Source organism: Macrotis lagotis, chromosome 1 (assembly GCF_037893015.1).
Source record: "Macrotis lagotis isolate mMagLag1 chromosome 1, bilby.v1.9.chrom.fasta, whole genome shotgun sequence".
In the NCBI taxonomy this organism is placed as follows: domain Eukaryota; kingdom Metazoa; phylum Chordata; class Mammalia; order Peramelemorphia; family Peramelidae; genus Macrotis; species Macrotis lagotis.
This window is the reverse complement of record NC_133658.1, coordinates 839,470,480-839,490,346: the sequence shown is the minus strand read 5'-3', so window position 1 is coordinate 839,490,346 and position 19,867 is coordinate 839,470,480. Positions and strand designations below refer to the sequence as shown.

Sequence of the window (19,867 nt, the reverse complement as noted above, 5' to 3'; positions counted from 1 at the left end):
CTGATCCTTGGTTGTAATTCAAGCTGCCTTGTCCTCTGGTTGTCTTCTTTTGGTCATTTTCTTGGATGAAATGGTTGATTATTTTTATTATTTATTGTTTGATCCACTCATTCTTTAAATTTAGGTTATTTAGTTTCCAATTGATTTTTGATTTATCTTACCATGGCTCTTTATTAAATGTAATTTTTATTGCATCATAAACTGGAAAGCATGCTCTTATTATTTTTACCTGTGTTTGACTGGAAGGGTTTTATGCCCTAGTACAAGGTCAATTTTGGTATAGGTTCCATATATTACAGAAAATAATGTATAATATATATTCTTTTCTATTCCAATTCAGTTTTTTTCAGAGGTCTAGTATATCTAAGTTCTCTAAGATTTTATTCACTTTCTTAACCTCTTGTTTATTTTGCGGTTCAAGTTATCTAGCTCTGAGAGAGGGAATATGAGATTCCCCATGATTAAAGTTTTTCTCTCTATGTCTCCTTGTAATTCCTTTAGCTTATCCTCTAAGAATTTGAATGTTATACCACTTGTTTAATATGTTCATTAGTTTAATAATTTGTTTATGTATAATGTTTAATATATTATTATGTACACTGTTTAATAATGATATGCTTTCGTTGTCTGTAGTCCCTTTTAAGAAGATAGTTTCTTATCCATTTTAATGAATTCTATGTTGACTTTTGCTTTGTTTGATATCAGGATTGCCACACCTGATTTTTTTTTTTACTTCTTTGGGGCATGATTTGCTCCAGTCTTTTATGTTTACCCTATATTTATCTCTCTTCTTCAAATGTGTTCCTTGTAACAACATATTGTAGGATTCTACTATCCGTTACCATTTTGGAGAGAGTTAATTCCATTCACATTTTCATTTAGTATTGCTCTTTCTGTATTATTAATTACTAATTACTAATTCTTGCTATTGCTCCCATTTATACTTTGCTTTCTTCTTGTTCCTTCTCATCAATGTATTACACCCTTTTCCCTTAAACTTCTTTTAAATTTTAACTTTAACTTTATTTTCACTTTTATTTTTGTCTTTTCTTTTATCAGTCCCTTCTTTCCCTTTCTCCCCCCTCAACTTCCCTATAGGATAGGATAGCTTTTTAAACCCAATTAGTGCCAAAGCTATTGAGAGTAAGATCTACTCTGTGTTCACACCCTTCTTATATTCCCTTAACTATAATAGGTCTTTGTACCTCTTCAACTAGTGCTATTTAACCACTAATGCCTTGCCTTTTCTTCTATAGTTCTTTTTATAATTTTTAACTCTGCCTTGTACTTACATCCCCTTTGTCAAAATATACTCCTTTTATCTGTCCTGAGAGAAATGTCATTCTCAAAAGTTGATTGATTGTTTAATTGATTGATAAGCAATATCACCTCATATTCACTAAATATACTCCCCTCTTCTGTGTCATTAGAAATTCTCAAGAATCACAAAACACATCAAATTATAATTGATTTATACCACCTCCCATCTTTTGATGTACCTTACATGGATGTACATTCCTCATGAACCAAAGCATTATGCAAAATCAAATCTTTTCATGAACCTTTTATACCTCCTTCCCCCCAATACACTGGCTTCAATTTTAGCCAAAGCAGCAAGCAAAGCAAAACCTCTTTATGATATTTTCATGTCTAGTCACTCTAAGTATACTCTCTCCTTCCATCTCTATAGTACTCCAACAATAGACCTTCAAACTTTCCCAACCAAAGTTGGGGAGCTAGGTGGTACACTGGATAGAATATTGGCCTTGGGGTCAGGAGGATAGGAGTTTGAATCAAACCTCAGATGCTTGACACAAACTAACTAATGACTCTGGGCAAGTCATTTAATTCAAATTGCCACACATCCAAGCCATCTCCAATCATCCTGATTCATATCTGACCACTGGATTAGATGACCCTGGAGGAAAAAGTGAGACTGGTGACAGTACTCCCTCACTCAAATCCAATTCATATGCTTGTCATGGCACTACCTCCTTGAAGTTATGGTCTTCAAGAATTAAGGACAATCATTAACCAAAATATTGAGTTCATTCCCTGGCTCTGTCACTTTAGCTTTCCAACCATAGCACTGTAACCCTTGTTTACTAAAGTATGTCTTAAGACATTATCTCTTCCTAATCTATTTATGTCCAACCCTTCCAAGTATACTGCCACCCTCTGTCCCAATTGTACTGCTACCCTCTTTAACTAACTTATCTAGTAAATCCACTTTGTGATTTAATTACAAATAGACTCTCTAAGTACTCTCCCTCCTTCTGTCTCTTTAGGAAATACCACCCTCATAATCAACATTGTATTCATATCTCACTCTTATACATATAAACTAAGTACATTTTCTTCAAGTATATTCACAATTTAACTATCCTAAGAAAAATAACATTCTCAAGAGTTTCAGTTACCTTCCCTTGTAGAGATGCATGCAAGTTTAATGTTTTTGACTAGCATTTTTTCCCCTTCCAATTTACCTTTTTATGCATCTCTTGAATTGTATTTAATGATTGATTTTTTTTAGTTCAATTCTGGTCTTTTCATTAGAAAATTTTTGAAGTCCTGAATTTCATTGAGAAAATCCATCTTTTACCCTGATAGAATTTGATAAATTTTGCAGGGTATAAATTCTTAGTTGTAATCTATGGTCCTTTGCCCTCCAAAATATCATATTCCAGGAACTTTGATCTTTTATTATTGAGGTTGATAAGTCCTGTGTTATTTGGATTCTCTTTCCTTTGTATTTAAACTGCTTCTTTTTGACTACTTGCAGTATTTTATCCTTTATTTTAAAATTCTGGAATTTAGGTATGATAGTCCTTGGAGGTTTTTATCCTAGGGTCTCTTTCTGAAGGTATATTATGCATTTTTAGAGATTTTTGTCTTCTTGATCTACTATACTGAACTAGTTTTCCATGATAATTTCTTGAAAGATATTTTTCAGGTCTTTTTTTGTGCTCCAGGTTTTTGAGTAGCCCAATAATTCGTAAAATATCTCTCCTGGATCTATTTTCCAGATTGTTTGTTTTTCCTAAAAGGTAATCTATGTTTTCTTCAATTTTTTAAGCCTTTTGATTTTGTTTGATGGATTTATAATGTCTCAGAGATTCATAAGTTTTTATTTGTACAGTTTTAATTTTTAGGATGTTACTTTCTTCATTTAGCTTTTGTTTCCTTTTGCAGTTACCTAATTTTACTTTTTTGAGTTGCATTTCCTTTTCAGTTGGTGGATTTAACTTTTAGATGGCTTGCATTCCTTTTTCAGTTGGTTGATTTTATTTTTGCTGAGTTTTATTCTTTTTTTCTTTGGGCTATTTTTAATTTTAAATAAGTTGATTTATTTGGTCAGTTTTCATAATTTTCCTGGATGGTTCTCATTTCTTTTTTTCCATTTTTCTTCTTCCTCCCTCCTTTGGTTTTATGAAATTTTATATATTTCATTATATTTTATATTTGAGTCCCATTTTTAAAACTCCTTTGAGACTTCTCATGTAGGTGATTTGTCACTGTTTTCTTCTTCTAAGATCTCTATCTGCCTAGTAGCTTTCTATGATTAGCAATATTTTGGGGACCTTTTGCTCATTTTAACTTTTGAGCTCTATTCCCGGGATATAGAAGAATATATTCTGGAGATTTTTGTGCTAAAGCGCGGGTCTGATCCCTGGCTTCTTACTTTTGAGATGTTGTCTGTGCAGAAATTTGTTTCCACCTCTGTGTCCAGGCTCTGTGTATGCAGTGATTTGTTCCCAATCCAGTCCTGTCTAATCCCTGCCTGTTTTTTCCTTCTATTGCAACAGGTCCTTTGCACCTCTTCATGTGATGTAATTTATCCCATTCTAACTCCCTCTTCCTCCCATCTCTTTATAATCACCCCCACCCCACCTTTTGTAGTTTTAATTATATATTTAAAAATTAGTCCATTCCTTCAGTCTCTATTTCAGTTACTCTAATACAGTTTCATTATCAAGAGTTATGAGTATCTTCCTACAAGGTAGTAATGTAACCAATAGCAGTCTTTTTCTTTTTTTCCTCTTTACCTTTTCATGTATATCTTGAGTATCTTGTTAGAAGATCAAATTTTCTCTTCATCTCTGGTCTTTTCATCAGAAAAGTGTGAAAATCACCTATCATTTTAAATGCTCAATTTTGCTGGTTGGCTGATTATTTTATTGTAATTCAAGTTCCTTTGCCCTCTGGAATATCATATTCCAGACCCTTTTATCCTTTCATGCTGATTTTATATAATCCAGGTCCTATGTAATCCAGATTATGACTCTGTGATACTTGAATTGCCCCTTTCTGGCCACTTGCAGAATTTTTCACTTAATCTGATAATTCTGGAGATTGTCCACAATATTCCTTGGTATTTTCACTCTTGGATGCCTTTCAGATGGATTCTTTCAATGACTATTTTGCCTTCTAGTTCTAGAATATCAGGACAGTTTTCCTTGATTATTTCCTGAAGAATGTTAATCAGGTTCTTTTTATGATCATGACTTTCATGTAATCCAAGGATTCTTAAGTTATCTCTCTTGAATCTATTTCTCAAATCAGTTGTTTTAAGAATGAGGCATTTTATTTTTTTTGTTTTTTGTTTTTAATTTTGTTCAATAGAGTCCTGGTGTGTTATGGAGACATTAGCTTCCATTTGTCCCAATCTAATTTTAAAGGAGATATTTTCTTCAGTTAGCTTTTGCATCTCCTTTTCCATTTGGTTAACTCTATCTTTAAAGGAGTTATCTTTTTCCATTTGCTTAATTGTATTTTTGAAGGATTTATTTTCCTTTTGCATGTCTAATCATATTTTTTAAACAATCTGCTTCTATCACTTTTTGTTACAAGATGCTAATTTTTTTACATTTATTGTCCCTGTTTTTCTATTTGATTTAAAAAAAAATTCTGAGCTCTTCTAAGAAGTATTTCTATACAAGAGATATTCATGCTCTCTTCCAAAGTTTAACATGATGAACCTCTTCTGCATTTCTTTTTGAAGTTAGTGTTTTGTCCATCTTTATCTTCAAAGTAACTCTCAGTAGATCCTGCTTTTCTCTGGATATCCTTATTTATTCTGGGATTTGATACCTATACCAAGGTTCTTGTGTTGGAAGAGGGCTGGTTCACAGTATTTAGGTGTTAAAAGCCCTAGAGGCTTGTTTACTCTGTTGGAATGTCTGGAACTCTATCTCTGTACCATCAGCACAGGGGGCTTTAGCCCACTCCCTGGGAGGTTGGAATACCTGAGGATCTGTCTGGGCTGTTTGTGCAGGAACTTCAGGTCTTCCCTGCTGGGAAGGTCAGGGACTCTGGGCTAGGAATGCCAGGGACTTACCATCCAGGTCAGGCCAACCAAACCAGTAGTTCTGGTTGAATGGGGGCCCTGTATACCCCCAAACTTTCCCAGCACACTAGAAATCTACCAGCCCCTGCCACACAGCTCAAACAACTATAGCTTCTGCTCCCACAGCTGTGGTTGTCAGGTTAATACCTTCCTATTTCTGTCACTGGTGTGCTGGATTTCTGTTCTCTGCCCTGGGTACCTCCATACTTCCCCTTTGATTGTCCTTGCTGAAGATGTATTCCATCACTCCAAAATCTGTTAAGAGGTTTGATTAATGTTGGTTCTGAGGGAAAGACAGGAGAGATTAAGAAAAGCTCATGGCTTCCCTCTACCATCTTGTTTGGAAGTTGTCTATTAACATAATTTTTAAAGAGCTAGTCTATGATCTGGACAAAAGAGAGCAGGACAGAGATAGTGCCAGGAATTACTTTCATAGTAAACAACTGATTTGCAAATCATAGAATTTCTCATAATAGGTGCTCCTGCCTTGCTGTAATTAAAACAGAGTATATTTACATGATCATTCATGGGAAGGGAGAGGGGAGGTAAATAATAGAACAATCAGTTTAGGGGCTTGAATGATCTTTCTAAGTCATGCCCACCATGCCAGAGAATATAACAATTACAATAGCTTTTGATCATCCAAGTAGGACATCTTCAAGTCCATGGGAATGGTCAAGTTGATTGTAAAGTCTTAGGAGTGCATTATTATTTTTGCCTGGGCATAGTACAGGTCATGCTGATTCACTTCACTTTCCACAGGCAAAAGAATGTAGGACTTGTCAAGATTAAAACACATTACTCTGGCTACTAAGTTTTCATTATTTCTCAGGGTCACAGTCTTTGCCTGTGAAAATAATATCTAGAAAGTAAATTATTATTAAATTCATTACACATGCATTATTATTAATATGCAATCATAATTCTTTCTCCCTACTGTTATTGTGAAACCTATTCAAAATTTTGATAGACATCTTCTTTTCTAAATGATCTTATCCTCATTTTCTTCAATTCCTGTTGCATGGCTCTCTTAAAAGCTAATTGTCTTAATATTTTTTTTAATTTTTAAAACTTTTATATTTAGTTTTAAATTATCTCCTTTCTTATCACCCACCCAATGAAAAGGCAAGAAATATGATATCATTACACATATGATATCACATATCACTTCCCCCCCATTATCCATGTGCCAAAAAAGTCATGAAAAATAAAGAGAAAAAATATTTCAATATGAACTCCAGTCTATCAATCTTCTTTCTGGAGGTGATTCATTTTTCACCATAATCTTTTGAAAATGTTTTGCATAATTCTATTGATCAGAATTATTGCCTTTCAAAGTTGATTATCTGTGTAATATCATGATTACTGTGTATATTGTTCTCCTGTTTTTTCTCACTTCATTTTCCAAATAACCTTACAGTATAACATAGCACTCACCTTTATTTTTAGTACAATTCTTCAAGGTAAGTGACACTTTGAATTATTTAACAACCTTAATAACAATGGCAACTTGAAAACTCTCTAGTAGTCTTTAAGGATAATTGCTCCTTTGGGAATGCCAGGCATTTAATTTTTGTTGATGCACAAAATAAGTTTTGAACTAATGCTTATTAAATTTCTGCCTTCTGAATGAATCACTCATCACTAAATTCACTCACTTCCTTTTTTTTGGAACCTGATTGATCAAATAGTTGAAAGACTTAAGCTTCTCATTACATTCATGTTTAATTTTCTCTTGTTTTTCTGCTAATCTTGGTCTCTTTTAAACACATACTTCTTGATAGCAGAAGTTATCTTAGATAGATTACATAATTCTATATCACTACCCATCAGACTGGGATCCAAGGCAGATGGGGGTTTTGGAAGGAGAGACTTTTTTTTTAGATTTTTGCAAGGTAATGGGGTTAAGGGACTTGCCCAAGATCACACAGCTAGGAAATCATTAAATGTCTGAGACCAGATTTGAACACAGATCCTCCTGACTCATTGTGCCACCTACCTGCCCCCAAGAATTTTTTGAAGTGATTCAGTTGCAGAAAGTTATTAGTTTCCACCCTAGATAACTGACATTTGTCCTTTTTTCTGATATGACCTCACTTATGGTTGTTCTATTTCACCTTCAGTAATCTTTTCTCAGGAAAACCTTGATGATGGCCTTACGGATCTGCTTGGTTTTCACACTATAAATGACTGGATTTAGTACTGGAGGAAGAAGGAGGAAAGCATTGGACATCAAGGTGTGAACAAATGGGGGTGCCTTCTTTCCCCATCTATGAACAGCAGACAGTCCAATGAGGGGGATGTAGAAGATAGCCACTGCACCAATATGGGAAATGCAGGTGTTAAAAGCTTTGTACCGCTCCTCTGGGGAGGCAATGTTGAACACAGCATGAATGATAAACATATAGGAGAGACCAATCAAAGGAGCATCCAAACCAGATGTAGAGAGGAGTGCAAAAAGTCCATAGATGCTGTTGACCCTGATATTAGAACAAGAACATTTGATTATATCAGGGTGGTAGCAGTAAGAGTGAGAAAGAATATTATCCCTACAGAATGACAGACGTTTAAGAAGCAGGAGGAGTGGAATCATGATCAGAGTCCCTCTTCCCACTATCATCAGTCCAATCTGGATGATCCTGCTTGGAGTGAGAATGGTTGCATACCTGAGTGGGTTACAGATGGCAATGTAGCGGTCAAAGGCCATGGCCAAGAGCACTGAAGACTCCATGACAGTAAGGAAATGAATGAAGAACATTTGGCTAATGCAAATATTCCAACCAATCTTTTGAATATTAAGACAAAGGACACCCAGAGTAGTTGGTATAGTAGAGAGAGACAGACACATGTCAGTGGCTGATAGCATAGACAGCAAATAGTACATGGGCTCATGAAGGTTTTGATTGGTGATGATGATGTATAGGATCATGCTATTTCCAGAGATGGCAATGGCATAGAGGAAACAAAAGGGAATAGAGAACCAGGTGTGATAAGCTTCCAGACCCGGGATGCCTGTTAGCAGAAATGTCAGAGATATGATTGTCGTATTTGGCAAAATTGACATGATGAGTTGTGGAGGCATCAAACAATGGAAAAGCTTTCAACCTGTAATAGTAAAGAGGATGATAGTAATATAGGGATAAGGCTGCCAAAATCCTGATGATTGCACAAAGGATAATACTAAGATAGCGCTTTCTTTTTACATTGCAAATGAGTAGTTTTTTTACTCAATACCTTTGACAGTTAAAAGGAGTAAAAGACAAATCAATGAATATTATTCATCCACATTAGATACAGGGCTATGGTTGATAGTATTGCTGATCATGAAGAAAGAGCTAGACAATGAAAATGAGGATGTAACAGTCTGGAGATTAGGTCATATGCAAGAGAGTTAAGACAACTAAAGGAATTTTAAGGTGGGAAGTAAAATGTAGGTGAACTAATCTAGCTTTCTTCAAATATTTAAAAACTGTCATTTCAACAAAGAAAAAGATTCATCCTGTTTGCTTCCAAATGGAAGCATCAGAAGCAGTTGGAGAAAGAATCAGGGAGAACTTTTATTCTATCATTACATTTTATACTCCTTAATATAACAGCTCACTGAAATTTGTTGTTGTGAAAGAATTTCTTTCTTTTTTATTGTTAAAAGTTATGTTTTCATTTGGATATATATATTATATACCTATATATAATGAATGTGATAATAATAACAATTTAGTTTCTAGAAACTCTTTCAAAGTTTGGTTCTGAGCCTGAGAAAACCATGAAACCAAAATAGCAGATGTCATCTCTCAGTCATGAAAGATCCTGCATTTTTTCCCTGACCTGCACTTGCCTGAATTAAGTATATCAATATAAATTGTACTATATTTTACTGAAGCAGAATAATGAAGACTACCTAGCCATTCACACAGAACATGAAGACACTGTGGGTCTTTCTTGGGCAGATTACTCAAGCCTCACATATATATATATAACATACATATATATACTCAATCCCCAAATTTAGTTGTTATATTATTCTATATTTTATACATTCATTATATGTATATATTATATATTAAATAATGATATAATACATTTTATATAAAATATATTATATTATGTCATATATAATATATACATTACATATTATATAAATATATTTCATTATATAAAATATATATACTCTTTGCTTGAACTCCACCAAGGGAGAGCTCCAAGGAATGGAGTAATCTCATAATTTATAAGTTCATTCCTTGAGAAATAAGTAATTAATAAACCACTATCTGATTCCTGGCACTGTGTCTCTGGCCTGCTTTGTCAGACCCAGGTTAGAGACTACTATGTAATACTTGGTTAACATTATCTAAACTTTGATTTCATTATAGGCTACTACAATAAATGTGGACACTTATTCTGATATTACAAATTAGTAAGTTTATAAATATTTTCATTTTCATGTGTTGTTTGAGACACTAATAGGTCAATTTGTATTCAAGGAAGGACTAGAATCCTTGTCTTTCTGATTCAAAGGATATTCTTCTATCCACTCTACCACACTATTGTTTTATTGTTGTTCTTAATACTATTTTATCCACTATTGTGTCTGATTCTGGGAACATACTTTGAAGAGGGACATTGTCAAGCTAGATAATTTTCAGAGGTTTAGCAAGGATGAAATGAAGTTCAGAAATAATGCTATACAGTGAATAGTTGTTCAACTAAGGGTCATGTGGTCTGAAGAAGAGAAAACTGAAGAATCAAAGAAATTAATCTTCAGATATCTGAAAATGTATTATATGAAACAAAAAAATATGTTGTGTGACTTTAAAAAAGATAATTAGGACAGAAAAAGGACAAAATTATGCATTTATTTTCATCCAAAGAAAAGGAAGAACCTAAAAACGATGTGTCCAGTAGGAACTTCTGGAAAGACAGCAGCTGATAATACAGGGAAAAAATAATAACAATAATAATTAAAATAAAATATTTTATCCTGGATAGAAAGTTTGATTAAAAATCATCATTATTTATAGTCTATGTTTTTATTGCAGCAACATTTATATTATTCAGATTCACATCCTAAAATTTCAAATTTCTAGAGAATAGATAAAAGAAGAAAATAGGAAGGAAAAAGTATGGATCCTAAAAGTAAATGTCAAAATAAATTGGTTGCATTATCACTCTTAAACTTCAGTATTAGAGATCAATAAAGACCCCCTACACAGGACAGAAAATTTTGCTTGTTATCTTGCTTCAAATTTCATAACAATTCAAAACAGAAAATAAAATGGGAGAAAGAAGAGAGGGATTCTGATAAAGAAAATTTCCTTGGTAATCATGATAAATGATTGAAACTCCAATAATGAGAATGCAAAAATATTTAGATAAAAAAACTAGAATTTTAAAAAAAAATAGTATTTAGGAGATGAATTAATGTAAAAGAAGTAATGCCAATAAGTGTATATGACAACATGGAACAATGATAAAACCTTAGAATGATTTAAAAAAAACCCAAATATTTTTGTTAAATATTACCTTTAAAAGGACAAAGGGAAGGGGGAGAAAGAGAGAGAAAGATAGAGATAATCAAAGAAAGAAGAAAACAAAGAAAGGAAAGAAGGAAGGAGGAAAGAAAAAGCACAATATTTTTTAGAAGCAGATATTGACAGATCTAGAAGCAGCTTAATATATCATTAGATGGAGTAGAATTCTTCATTATGCTAAAAAGTTCAATTTTACAGAGGTCAAGTACTTTCTCCAAGGTGATTTTTACCACATGAAAGGAAAATAAAAATTTGAATTTAATTGAATAAAAATTGAAGTTATTGAAAACCCACTGGAAGTCAAAGTCTGAGATTAAATTGAGCCAAGTAAAGGGATTTGCAGCATTCCCCTTTTAAAGATACCAGGAGTAAATGAAGTCAAAACACTTGATCCCCAAATTGTCCTATGTCTCCACTAATGACTTCACCAATCCTGAAAATTCAGGAATCCATCAGAAGTGATTTTAACACCATTCTAATTAAAGATAGCAATTTCTCTCACAGATCAAACAATGGGGATGAATCTTAATTCATTTTCTATGACCACTCCATTAATTTACAAGCATTTATTAAATATATAACAAGTACTGTGGTAGACACTGAAAAAATAATACAAGAAAGTATCCTCACCCTTATAAATAAGAAAGAAAAGAAAACAAGCATAGTAGGGTCATAGTAGTCAGTACTAACTTTAGATACAGACAGTAAGGATTTATTTAAATCATTCAATTACCATTTTAGTATTGCAAGATTTGGAGCAGTAATTTTAAATATTAAAGCTTAAATTCTCCTCTATATGAAATAGGCAAATCATAATTAAATTACCTACCTCAAAGGATTATTGGAAGAAAAATGTATTGTCAATAAGAAAAACTCTCCTGACCCAACTAAGAAATTGGGATAAATAAAAGAGTATTTGCTAAGCCAATATGATGTTCCGAGCCCTGTGTCACTAATGGAAAGTGAACATTGGGGGCAGCTAGGTGGCACAGTGGATAGACTTGGAGTCAGGAGAACCTGAGTTCAAATCCAGCCTCAGACACTTAATAATTACTTAGCTGTGTGGCCTTGGGCAAGCTACTTAACCCCATTGCCTTGCAAAAAAAAAAGTGAACATGGGTTACTAAGGGTGACTCATCTATGTTGCTAATAAAGAGTGGAAAATGTTCTGGTATTAAGCTCATATTCCATGCATCAGATATTTCTTAAATACCTCCCTGTTTTTCTAGTAAACAGCCACAGAATACAAGGAAGGCATCTATGGCCCCTCTGCATCCTTCCAATGAAGTTAGGCCTCTCTCTCTCTCTCTCTCTCTCTCTCTCTCTGACCCCCCTAAAGATCTCAGCCTAATACTTACCTGGTTTCTTCATGAAGAAAAATCTTGCTTGCATTCACAAAGTCCTATAGCAGAGAATAATTGAAAGTGACTCCCAATGGGAGAAACTATCCTGAAGGAAGTGAGACTCCCACTTCTATTCACTATAGTCTTTGTTGAAGGAATTTCTGGGAAGAGAAGTTGAGGTATTCAGATCACTGAGTAGGCATGGAGAAAATCTGAATTTATTTTCTAAATGGAATTTTATACAGAACAATCTCCCCTGTTATCTGTAGCTTACCCTTGACAACATATCTCTTGAGATGGAATGTTCTCAGCAATATTCACTAGGGAAGAAACATTTAAGATGTACCATTGAGCAACCAAGTGGTGGTGATTCCCAATTGACAAAGGAATACAATAAGACCAATAGAACTTTCTAAATGTCAAATTAACATGATAAAGCCAAATAAGACTTTTGCCAAATATACAAGATCTTTAAGTTGTGTAACATAACAAAAACCATAATCTGAACAAGAGTGTTTCCTATGATTGAAATGTGAAAGTCTTAATATGAGGAGTTTTGGATATATCCTTTAACAGTGCAGAAATCTTTATTTCCTCATTTCTGATTTCTGGACATTCTGAAGAGTTAAAGGCTATTAGAATCTAATCTCTAAGTAAATTGAATGTTGCTGTAATAACTAAAGATACAATCAATATTAGAAAGATAAGTGGCCATAAGAAGACAAACATTTAGACATAAAAGAGGGAAGAAGGACAGAGGAGAAACATTAGGGCTTTTTTGTTGCTTTTAAAAATAATTTATTTGTTTTTCCAACAACAACATGCAATGGTAGTTTTCACCACTCATTTTTTCGCAAGGCTTTGAGTTTTACCTTCCCCCCCTTTTCCATCCCTCTTCCCCATTACAAAAAGTAATCTAATATTGTTTCTACATGGGTAATTATGTTAGCATAGACTCATTAATCATGTTGTGAAAGAAGAATCTAATCTAAATTGAAGAAAAACATGAGAGGAAAATGGCATAATACAAAAAACAACCTTTAAAGATTGAAGATAGTAAGTTTTGGTTTGCATTAAATTCCATAGCTTCCTCTCTGGATATAGATGGTATTTTCCATCAAAAGTCTTTTAGAATTTTCTGTGACTATTGAACTTCTGAAGTGAACAAGTTCATTCCAACATGGTTGATAATCATTCAATTTTTTTGTTAATGTGAATAATTTTTCTGCTCATATCATTCAGTTTTAGTTCATATAAGTTTTTCCCAATCTTTTGGGAATTTCCATCCCTCATGATCTTTTATTAGACAAAAGTATTTCATCACATTTATTTTCCAAAATTTGTTCAGTGATTCCCATATTGATGGACATCCCCTCAATTTCTAATTATTAAACTAGAAAAGAGCTGCTATGAATATTTTATATGTGTTTTTTTATCCTGTTTTGTGATTTCTTGAGGATACAGACCTAGTAGTGGTGTTGCTAGATCAAAGGGTATGCACAGCTTTATTACCCTTTGGACATAATTCGAATTTGCTCTCCAGAAAGCCTGGATCAGTTCACAACTCCACCAGCAATGCGTTAGTGTCCTAGTTTTCCCACATCCCCTCCAACATTGATCATTTTCCTTTTAAGTCATATTTGGCTAATTTGAGAGATGTGAGGTGCCATCTCAGAACTGTTTAATTTGCATTTCTCTAATCAATAATGATATAGAGCAATTTTTCATAAGATTATAGACAGCTTTAATTTCTTCAATTGAAACTTGCCTTTCCATATCCTTTGATCATTTATCAATTGAACAATGGCTTGTTCTCATAAATTTGACTCAGTTCTCTATATATTTTAGAAATAAATACATTGTCAGAAACAGTAGTTATAAAAAATTTTCTAATTGTTTTACATTCCTTTTTATCTTGGTTGCATTGGTTTTATTTGTGCAGAAGTTTTCAGTTTAATATAATCAAAACTACATTTTTTTAGGGTTTTTTGCAAGGCAAATGGGGTTAAGTGGCTTGCCCAAGGCCACGTAGCTAGGTTATTATTAAGTGTCTGAGACCGGATTTGAACCCAGATACTCCTGACTGCAGGGCCAGTGCTTTATCCACTGCACCACCTAACCGCCATGATCAAAATTACATTTTGTCTTTTATAATTCTCTATTTTGCAACATAAATTGCTTCCTTTTTCATAGATCGGAATATAAATTGCTCCTCTTTCCACAGATCATTGGTCATTTAGTTCAAATTAGCTTATGACTGAATCCTTACCCATTTTTTACCTCATTTTGGTATAAGGTGTGACATGTTTCTCTAAGTCTAGTTTCTGCCATACTGTTTTCTAGTTTTCCCAACAGTATTTTTTTTATCAAAGAGTGAATTCTTATCCTAAAAGCTGGAATCTTTGGGTATTTCAAACAGCAGATTACTATAGTCTTTTAGTTCTGTTTCTTTTGCACTTAGTCACTTCCACTGATTTACCACTCTATGAGAAACAATAGTTTTAAAAGAATCTGGAATAAGGAGAGACATGTTGCTTTGTTGAACTTTGAGAGTTCAACTAAGGGAGCAGAGGTCAGCCTCTACTGTTATATTGAAGACAGAAGAGAAATCCTTGTAGAATCAAATAAAAATTAATATTTGAGAGAAACCTCAGTGGTCATTTAGTCCAAATGCATCTGAAATCCTGATGAGATAGAAAGACCAGAGGAAAAAGGATTTCAGTAAAATGAATCAGGCATCCAGAGAAATAAAGTTTAAAGGTGATATTTTGGAATTCCAAGTACAAAGCCAATGATATCCTGGAGCATTTGAGAATATTATATTTTATTACTCCTAAAACAGTCATTATTTAACTCAATTCCTCTTAAATGTCTGTATTCTTGCTAAGACAGAATCTGGGGAATTCCTATTATTCAGAAAAGGAAGTAGCTTTTAAACCCTTTAAAATCTGCCCCCAAAACTTTTCCCCAAGGAGATAAGGAGTAGGGAAAGATAACTTAAAATACACTTAGCATAGGAAGATATTGCCAATCTACAAGGTATGAAGTTCACATCATCACACAACTAGATTCTCCTTTGACAAAAAAAAAAAGTTTTAATGGTGTTTTCCAAAATTTAAGAAGGCTATCAGTAAATTAAAATGAGTTTAAAAGAGGAATTTCCTGGATGCAATGATATATGGAGATCTGTTGAAGTAATTTGATATTTTTTATACTTGAAGGAACCTTAGGGCAGCATAGTAGCTGTCTTCTTACTTTTTAGGACATATTGTAAAGAGAAGATTAGACTTAATGGCATTTGATCCAGAGTGCAGACAACAAGACAATGGATTCAAGTAACAAAGCACAAAATTTAAACTGGGACATTAGGGATGAAGGTAGAACATTTATAAAAGAGATGTCTGAAAGTAAAATGACCCTTCTTGAGAGAGGCCTTTCTCCTTATCCTTGGATGTCTTTGAATAGAGACTGGTCAACCATTTGTCACCTATGCAGTAGGGGAAATTCTTGTTGTATCCATGCGTTGGATTAGGATAGCAGATAAGATCTCTTCCAAATCTGAGCTTGTTTTGATTATTTTTTGAAAATTCTCAACTGAGGGAAATTGTATAACTCATTGAGTTGACTCATTCCATTTTTAAACATCTCCATTTGTTGTGAGAGTGGTGGTATTTTAGGTCCTTCTTTTCATTGTATTCCTAGTTAATCAAGGTGGTGGTATGGTGCAGTGGATAGAGCACTGCCTTGCAATCAGGAGAATGGGAGTTTGAATCAAGTCTCAGATACCTGACACTATGTGACCCTGGGAAAGTCACTTAACCCTGCTTACCTCACATTCAGGGCCATCTTCTGTTGTCTTGATCTATAGCTAGCCATTTGATCCGGTTGGCTCTGGAGAAGTGAGGCTTGTGACTTAGCATATCACCTCTATACTCAAATCCAATTCATGTGTCTGTCATGGCATCATCTCCTTGATGTCATGATCCTCTTTGAGAATAAAGGACAAGCATCATCAGTTAACCAGGTTTTCAACAATTTTTTGAGTACTTACTATATGCTTGTCACTGTGCTAATCACTGGATATATGAAGAAACACACAAGAAAATCCCTCTCTTTAAGGAGCTCACATTTTAATACTTAAACCCAAGCAAACTCTATTAAAATAAACTATTTCATTAAAATTTCAATTTTACTATTTTCTTTAGAAAATTATTATTTTCTTAAAATTTTTGTTGTTACTTTCAAATAATTTTTTAAAAATAGCACTATACTGATGGTTTATGATAAGCACAACTTGTAATTTTCTTGTAGTAAGAATGATTTTGAGAATTGTGAATGGAGTTCAGCATAGACCCAGGTTATTTTAAAGATTTTAAGTATCTGTACTTAATTATCCTTTAGCTTATTTTACTCATTTCTCCTTCCTTAAATTTACCTAGGAACACATTGTGTTCATTTGTATTTTTTAATTGAATTGAGACATTTTTGTTTCTTCCAAAAGCAAGTATTAAAGGAAAGCAGAGATTCCAAGGAAACAGGATATTTAGGGTATCTACAAGATATTTACTAATTTCTCCAAAGACGATAATTATGGTGCTTCTTCTAGAATATTCATTACTGAACTTCCATCAAAGGTGAAATGGTCACAACTGCTGCGGAGTCTGAGACTTCTTTGCTTTAGTATTTCCATATGGCAGCAAACCCATTCCAAGGAGATTCTTCTTGGCAATGTTTACAACAGAGAGCAGAAATCCTCACAAAATTGCAGAAACCTCAGTGATCATTCAGTTCAACTCCATACTTGAATAAGAGCTGTCACACTGAAATTCTTGACTTAAATCATTCAGACTTTGCTTGAAGAAGCTCCAATGAAGGGAGATAAGAGAGTACTACTTCCTAAAGGAGTTTACACAACTTATAAATAGAATTAGTCATTAGAGAATTTTTCTCCACATTGTGTTTGTATTTATCTCTTTGATCATTTCAGTCATAATTTCTATTTTGTACATTCTATACTTAGACACATTAAAATCAGAAGAGATCATATAATATATTTCCAATAGTCCACTAATTTTATAAATGAATAAACAATGGTCCAAAGAAAATAGGATAATGTAGTGAAATCAGTGTGCATCCATGATATAGCTGGTGTGTGAACTTGGTTTTCTGGCACCAAATCCAAAATTTGTTCAATCTGTTTAGCACTATACTGAAGAATGTGGTATGAGCAGTTCTAGGTATATGCTGAATGAGAACAATCTGTAGGTCATTTGGAATATTGCAACCTTTAGGAAGGCACATGCAATAGAAATTGATAAACCTACTTGTGAAAAAAGACCACCACCTGGTGGACAGGTTGGATAGTACCCTCTCTCTCAGAATAATTGTTTCTGACCCTATCTTTAGGGTCAAGGAAGGGAGCATTCTGACTACATCAGAGACCCATATCCAAACATGATCTTGAGAATAATTTGGCTCCTTAACTAGATTATGAGCTCTTTGAGGGGAGAAAATGTCATTTGTTGTTCAGTCATTAATCAATCATGGTCAACTCTTCCTGACTCAATTTGGAGGTTTCTTGGCAAAGAGATTGGAGTGGTTTGCCCTATCATTCTCTAGCTCATTTTACACATGACCGAACTGGGGAAAATAGAGTTAAATGATTTATTTAAGTTTACACAGCCAGTAAATATCTGAGACCAGATTTTGAACTCAGGAGGATCAGGCTTCCAGACTTATCACATAATATTCTAACCACTGCCATTGTCCATACTATACATTTATTAATTTCATATCAATCAATCAATTTTACTGAGTACTTACTATATAATTTTTGGTGTGAAGCTGTCAGTCTCATAAAGAAAAGATCAAAAGATCATTGCTTGCAAATATCCTCTTCACTGGGTTATTCAAGATGCCCCCAAACAAGGATACAACTTGATACAGAAGAAAGAGGTCAGGGAACTCTAGAATTATTGTATCAGCAGTTTAATAATCAAAGTGTGATATTCACTTGGGGGTGTCTGTCCACTGCCAGATAACAACATATTGAATTTCCCATCAAAGATCCCCATGATAATTATATGAATAAGACAAAGAGAAGAGGAATTATAGAGTATATTAGTAAAGATTGGCTAACATTTTGGGTCTGCTCAACACTGGATGGGGTTTCATACAATTGGGTGCTCTGTCAGTGCTGCTTGAGCTGGAGTTCCTGGCATGTAAGGCTAGGGATTGAACATATATACCAGTCATATCTCAATCATGCCCTAATCACTGTGCTTTCTTTTGCCTTACCTAAATCTTGATTATGGATTCCATTGATAAGGACTCCATACTCTAAATCTTTGTCTCTTTAATAATCATTATGAATTTCACCAATAGAAACTTTTGTTAGGAAACCCACATTATTCATGGCTTTTACTACTTAATTATGGATTATACCAACAAGGACTGGACATTCCTCCCCTGAAAGCTACCCATACATTCTTTCCAAAGATCTTCTGCATGTTCAAATGCATGACTCTCTATTGAGGTTTTAAGTTCTTTTTGACATAACTAGAAAGCCAGGTCCCATTTGTAAGTATAACTACAAAAAACAATAGTAAAAAAGGAGAGCAAGAAGACAAAGAAGTATAGATAATAAAATCATGCTCAGGACCCCAGCAAAGTCCAAAGCTAGTTAATGATTGGATGAGTCCATCTCATACATCTCATGGCAGACCTCCAAAGAAGGTAATACCATTCTTTGAGGAACACTATTAGTACCAGGGTATGTTTGCACCCATATATCCTATTGATCACTTAGTCATTTTGTAGAAATTTGCTAAAAAAAAGAAAAAGCTAGGAAATTATATAGCATCATATTGGTCCTTGATGACTCAACATAAATACAGCAGGATAAAATGTCAAACATGTCTTTTTGACTTCAGGTAAGAGTCATGTTGACAACCAACAATTTGTTGACAAGCAACAATTTCACCTCACAGTCAGATTCAGGAAAGGTCAGGTCATTTCTGTTCAAAAAGGAACACAATGGGGAAACAGACAGGATTCTATCTTAGAATTAGGTCAAAAAGGCATATTCTCAGTTTTTTTCCCAGATAGAGATCGCCATATGTAGCAATTCATGATCAAATTCCCTCCAAATATTTGTGTCAGTTCTCTTAAATGGTAGATTACTAACTTAATGATGCACTGGAAAACTATACTTGAATTCAAATCTCAAGGTAAAAACAGTTACAGTTCCAAGACCTTAAACCATAAATGTAAAGTTTCACCAATCATAACTTATGTTATTTGTCCTCTCATGGAGTTCCAATGAGGAATAAAAATTTACTGGGACTGAAACATATATAAGGGATTTCATGTAGCATTCTTCAGTTTTCTTCCTTTTCTTTTTAAGATTAAATTTGTCCCAGTGTAAAAGCCAATCATTAGAAATAATTTCTATATTATACATAAAGTTACAAATATTCATCAAGTCAAGTTCATTTTTTAAGAATTTTATAACCCAAACTAAATCAATCCTCTTATCCAGATAAATAATTTCCATAAACCTGGCAAATTAACAAAATAAGGAGAATTGACATAATCCCCAGAGAAAGAACTGGGTTTGTTCCCCTTCCTATCCACCCCTCTACCCTACT

The 19,867-nt window shown here is 33.8% G+C and overlaps 1 protein-coding gene across 1 annotated transcript; it reads right to left on the bottom strand.

The window, feature by feature from the left end:
• Positions 1 to 7,466: 7,466 nt before the first annotated feature.
• LOC141489172 (olfactory receptor OR51C1-like) lies at positions 7,467 to 8,426 on the bottom strand. The gene has a single exon (XM_074189955.1). It carries the CDS (start codon positions 8,409 to 8,411, stop codon positions 7,467 to 7,469), a length of 945 nt encoding a protein of 314 aa, XP_074046056.1. The 5' UTR covers positions 8,412 to 8,426.
• Positions 8,427 to 19,867: the final 11,441 nt, after the last annotated feature.

What these genes read in the sequence shown, in the direction of transcription:
- LOC141489172 (XM_074189955.1), bottom strand. Translation starts at nt 8,411, where the DNA reads ATGTCAATTTTGCCAAATACGACAATCATATCTCTGACATTTCTGCTA.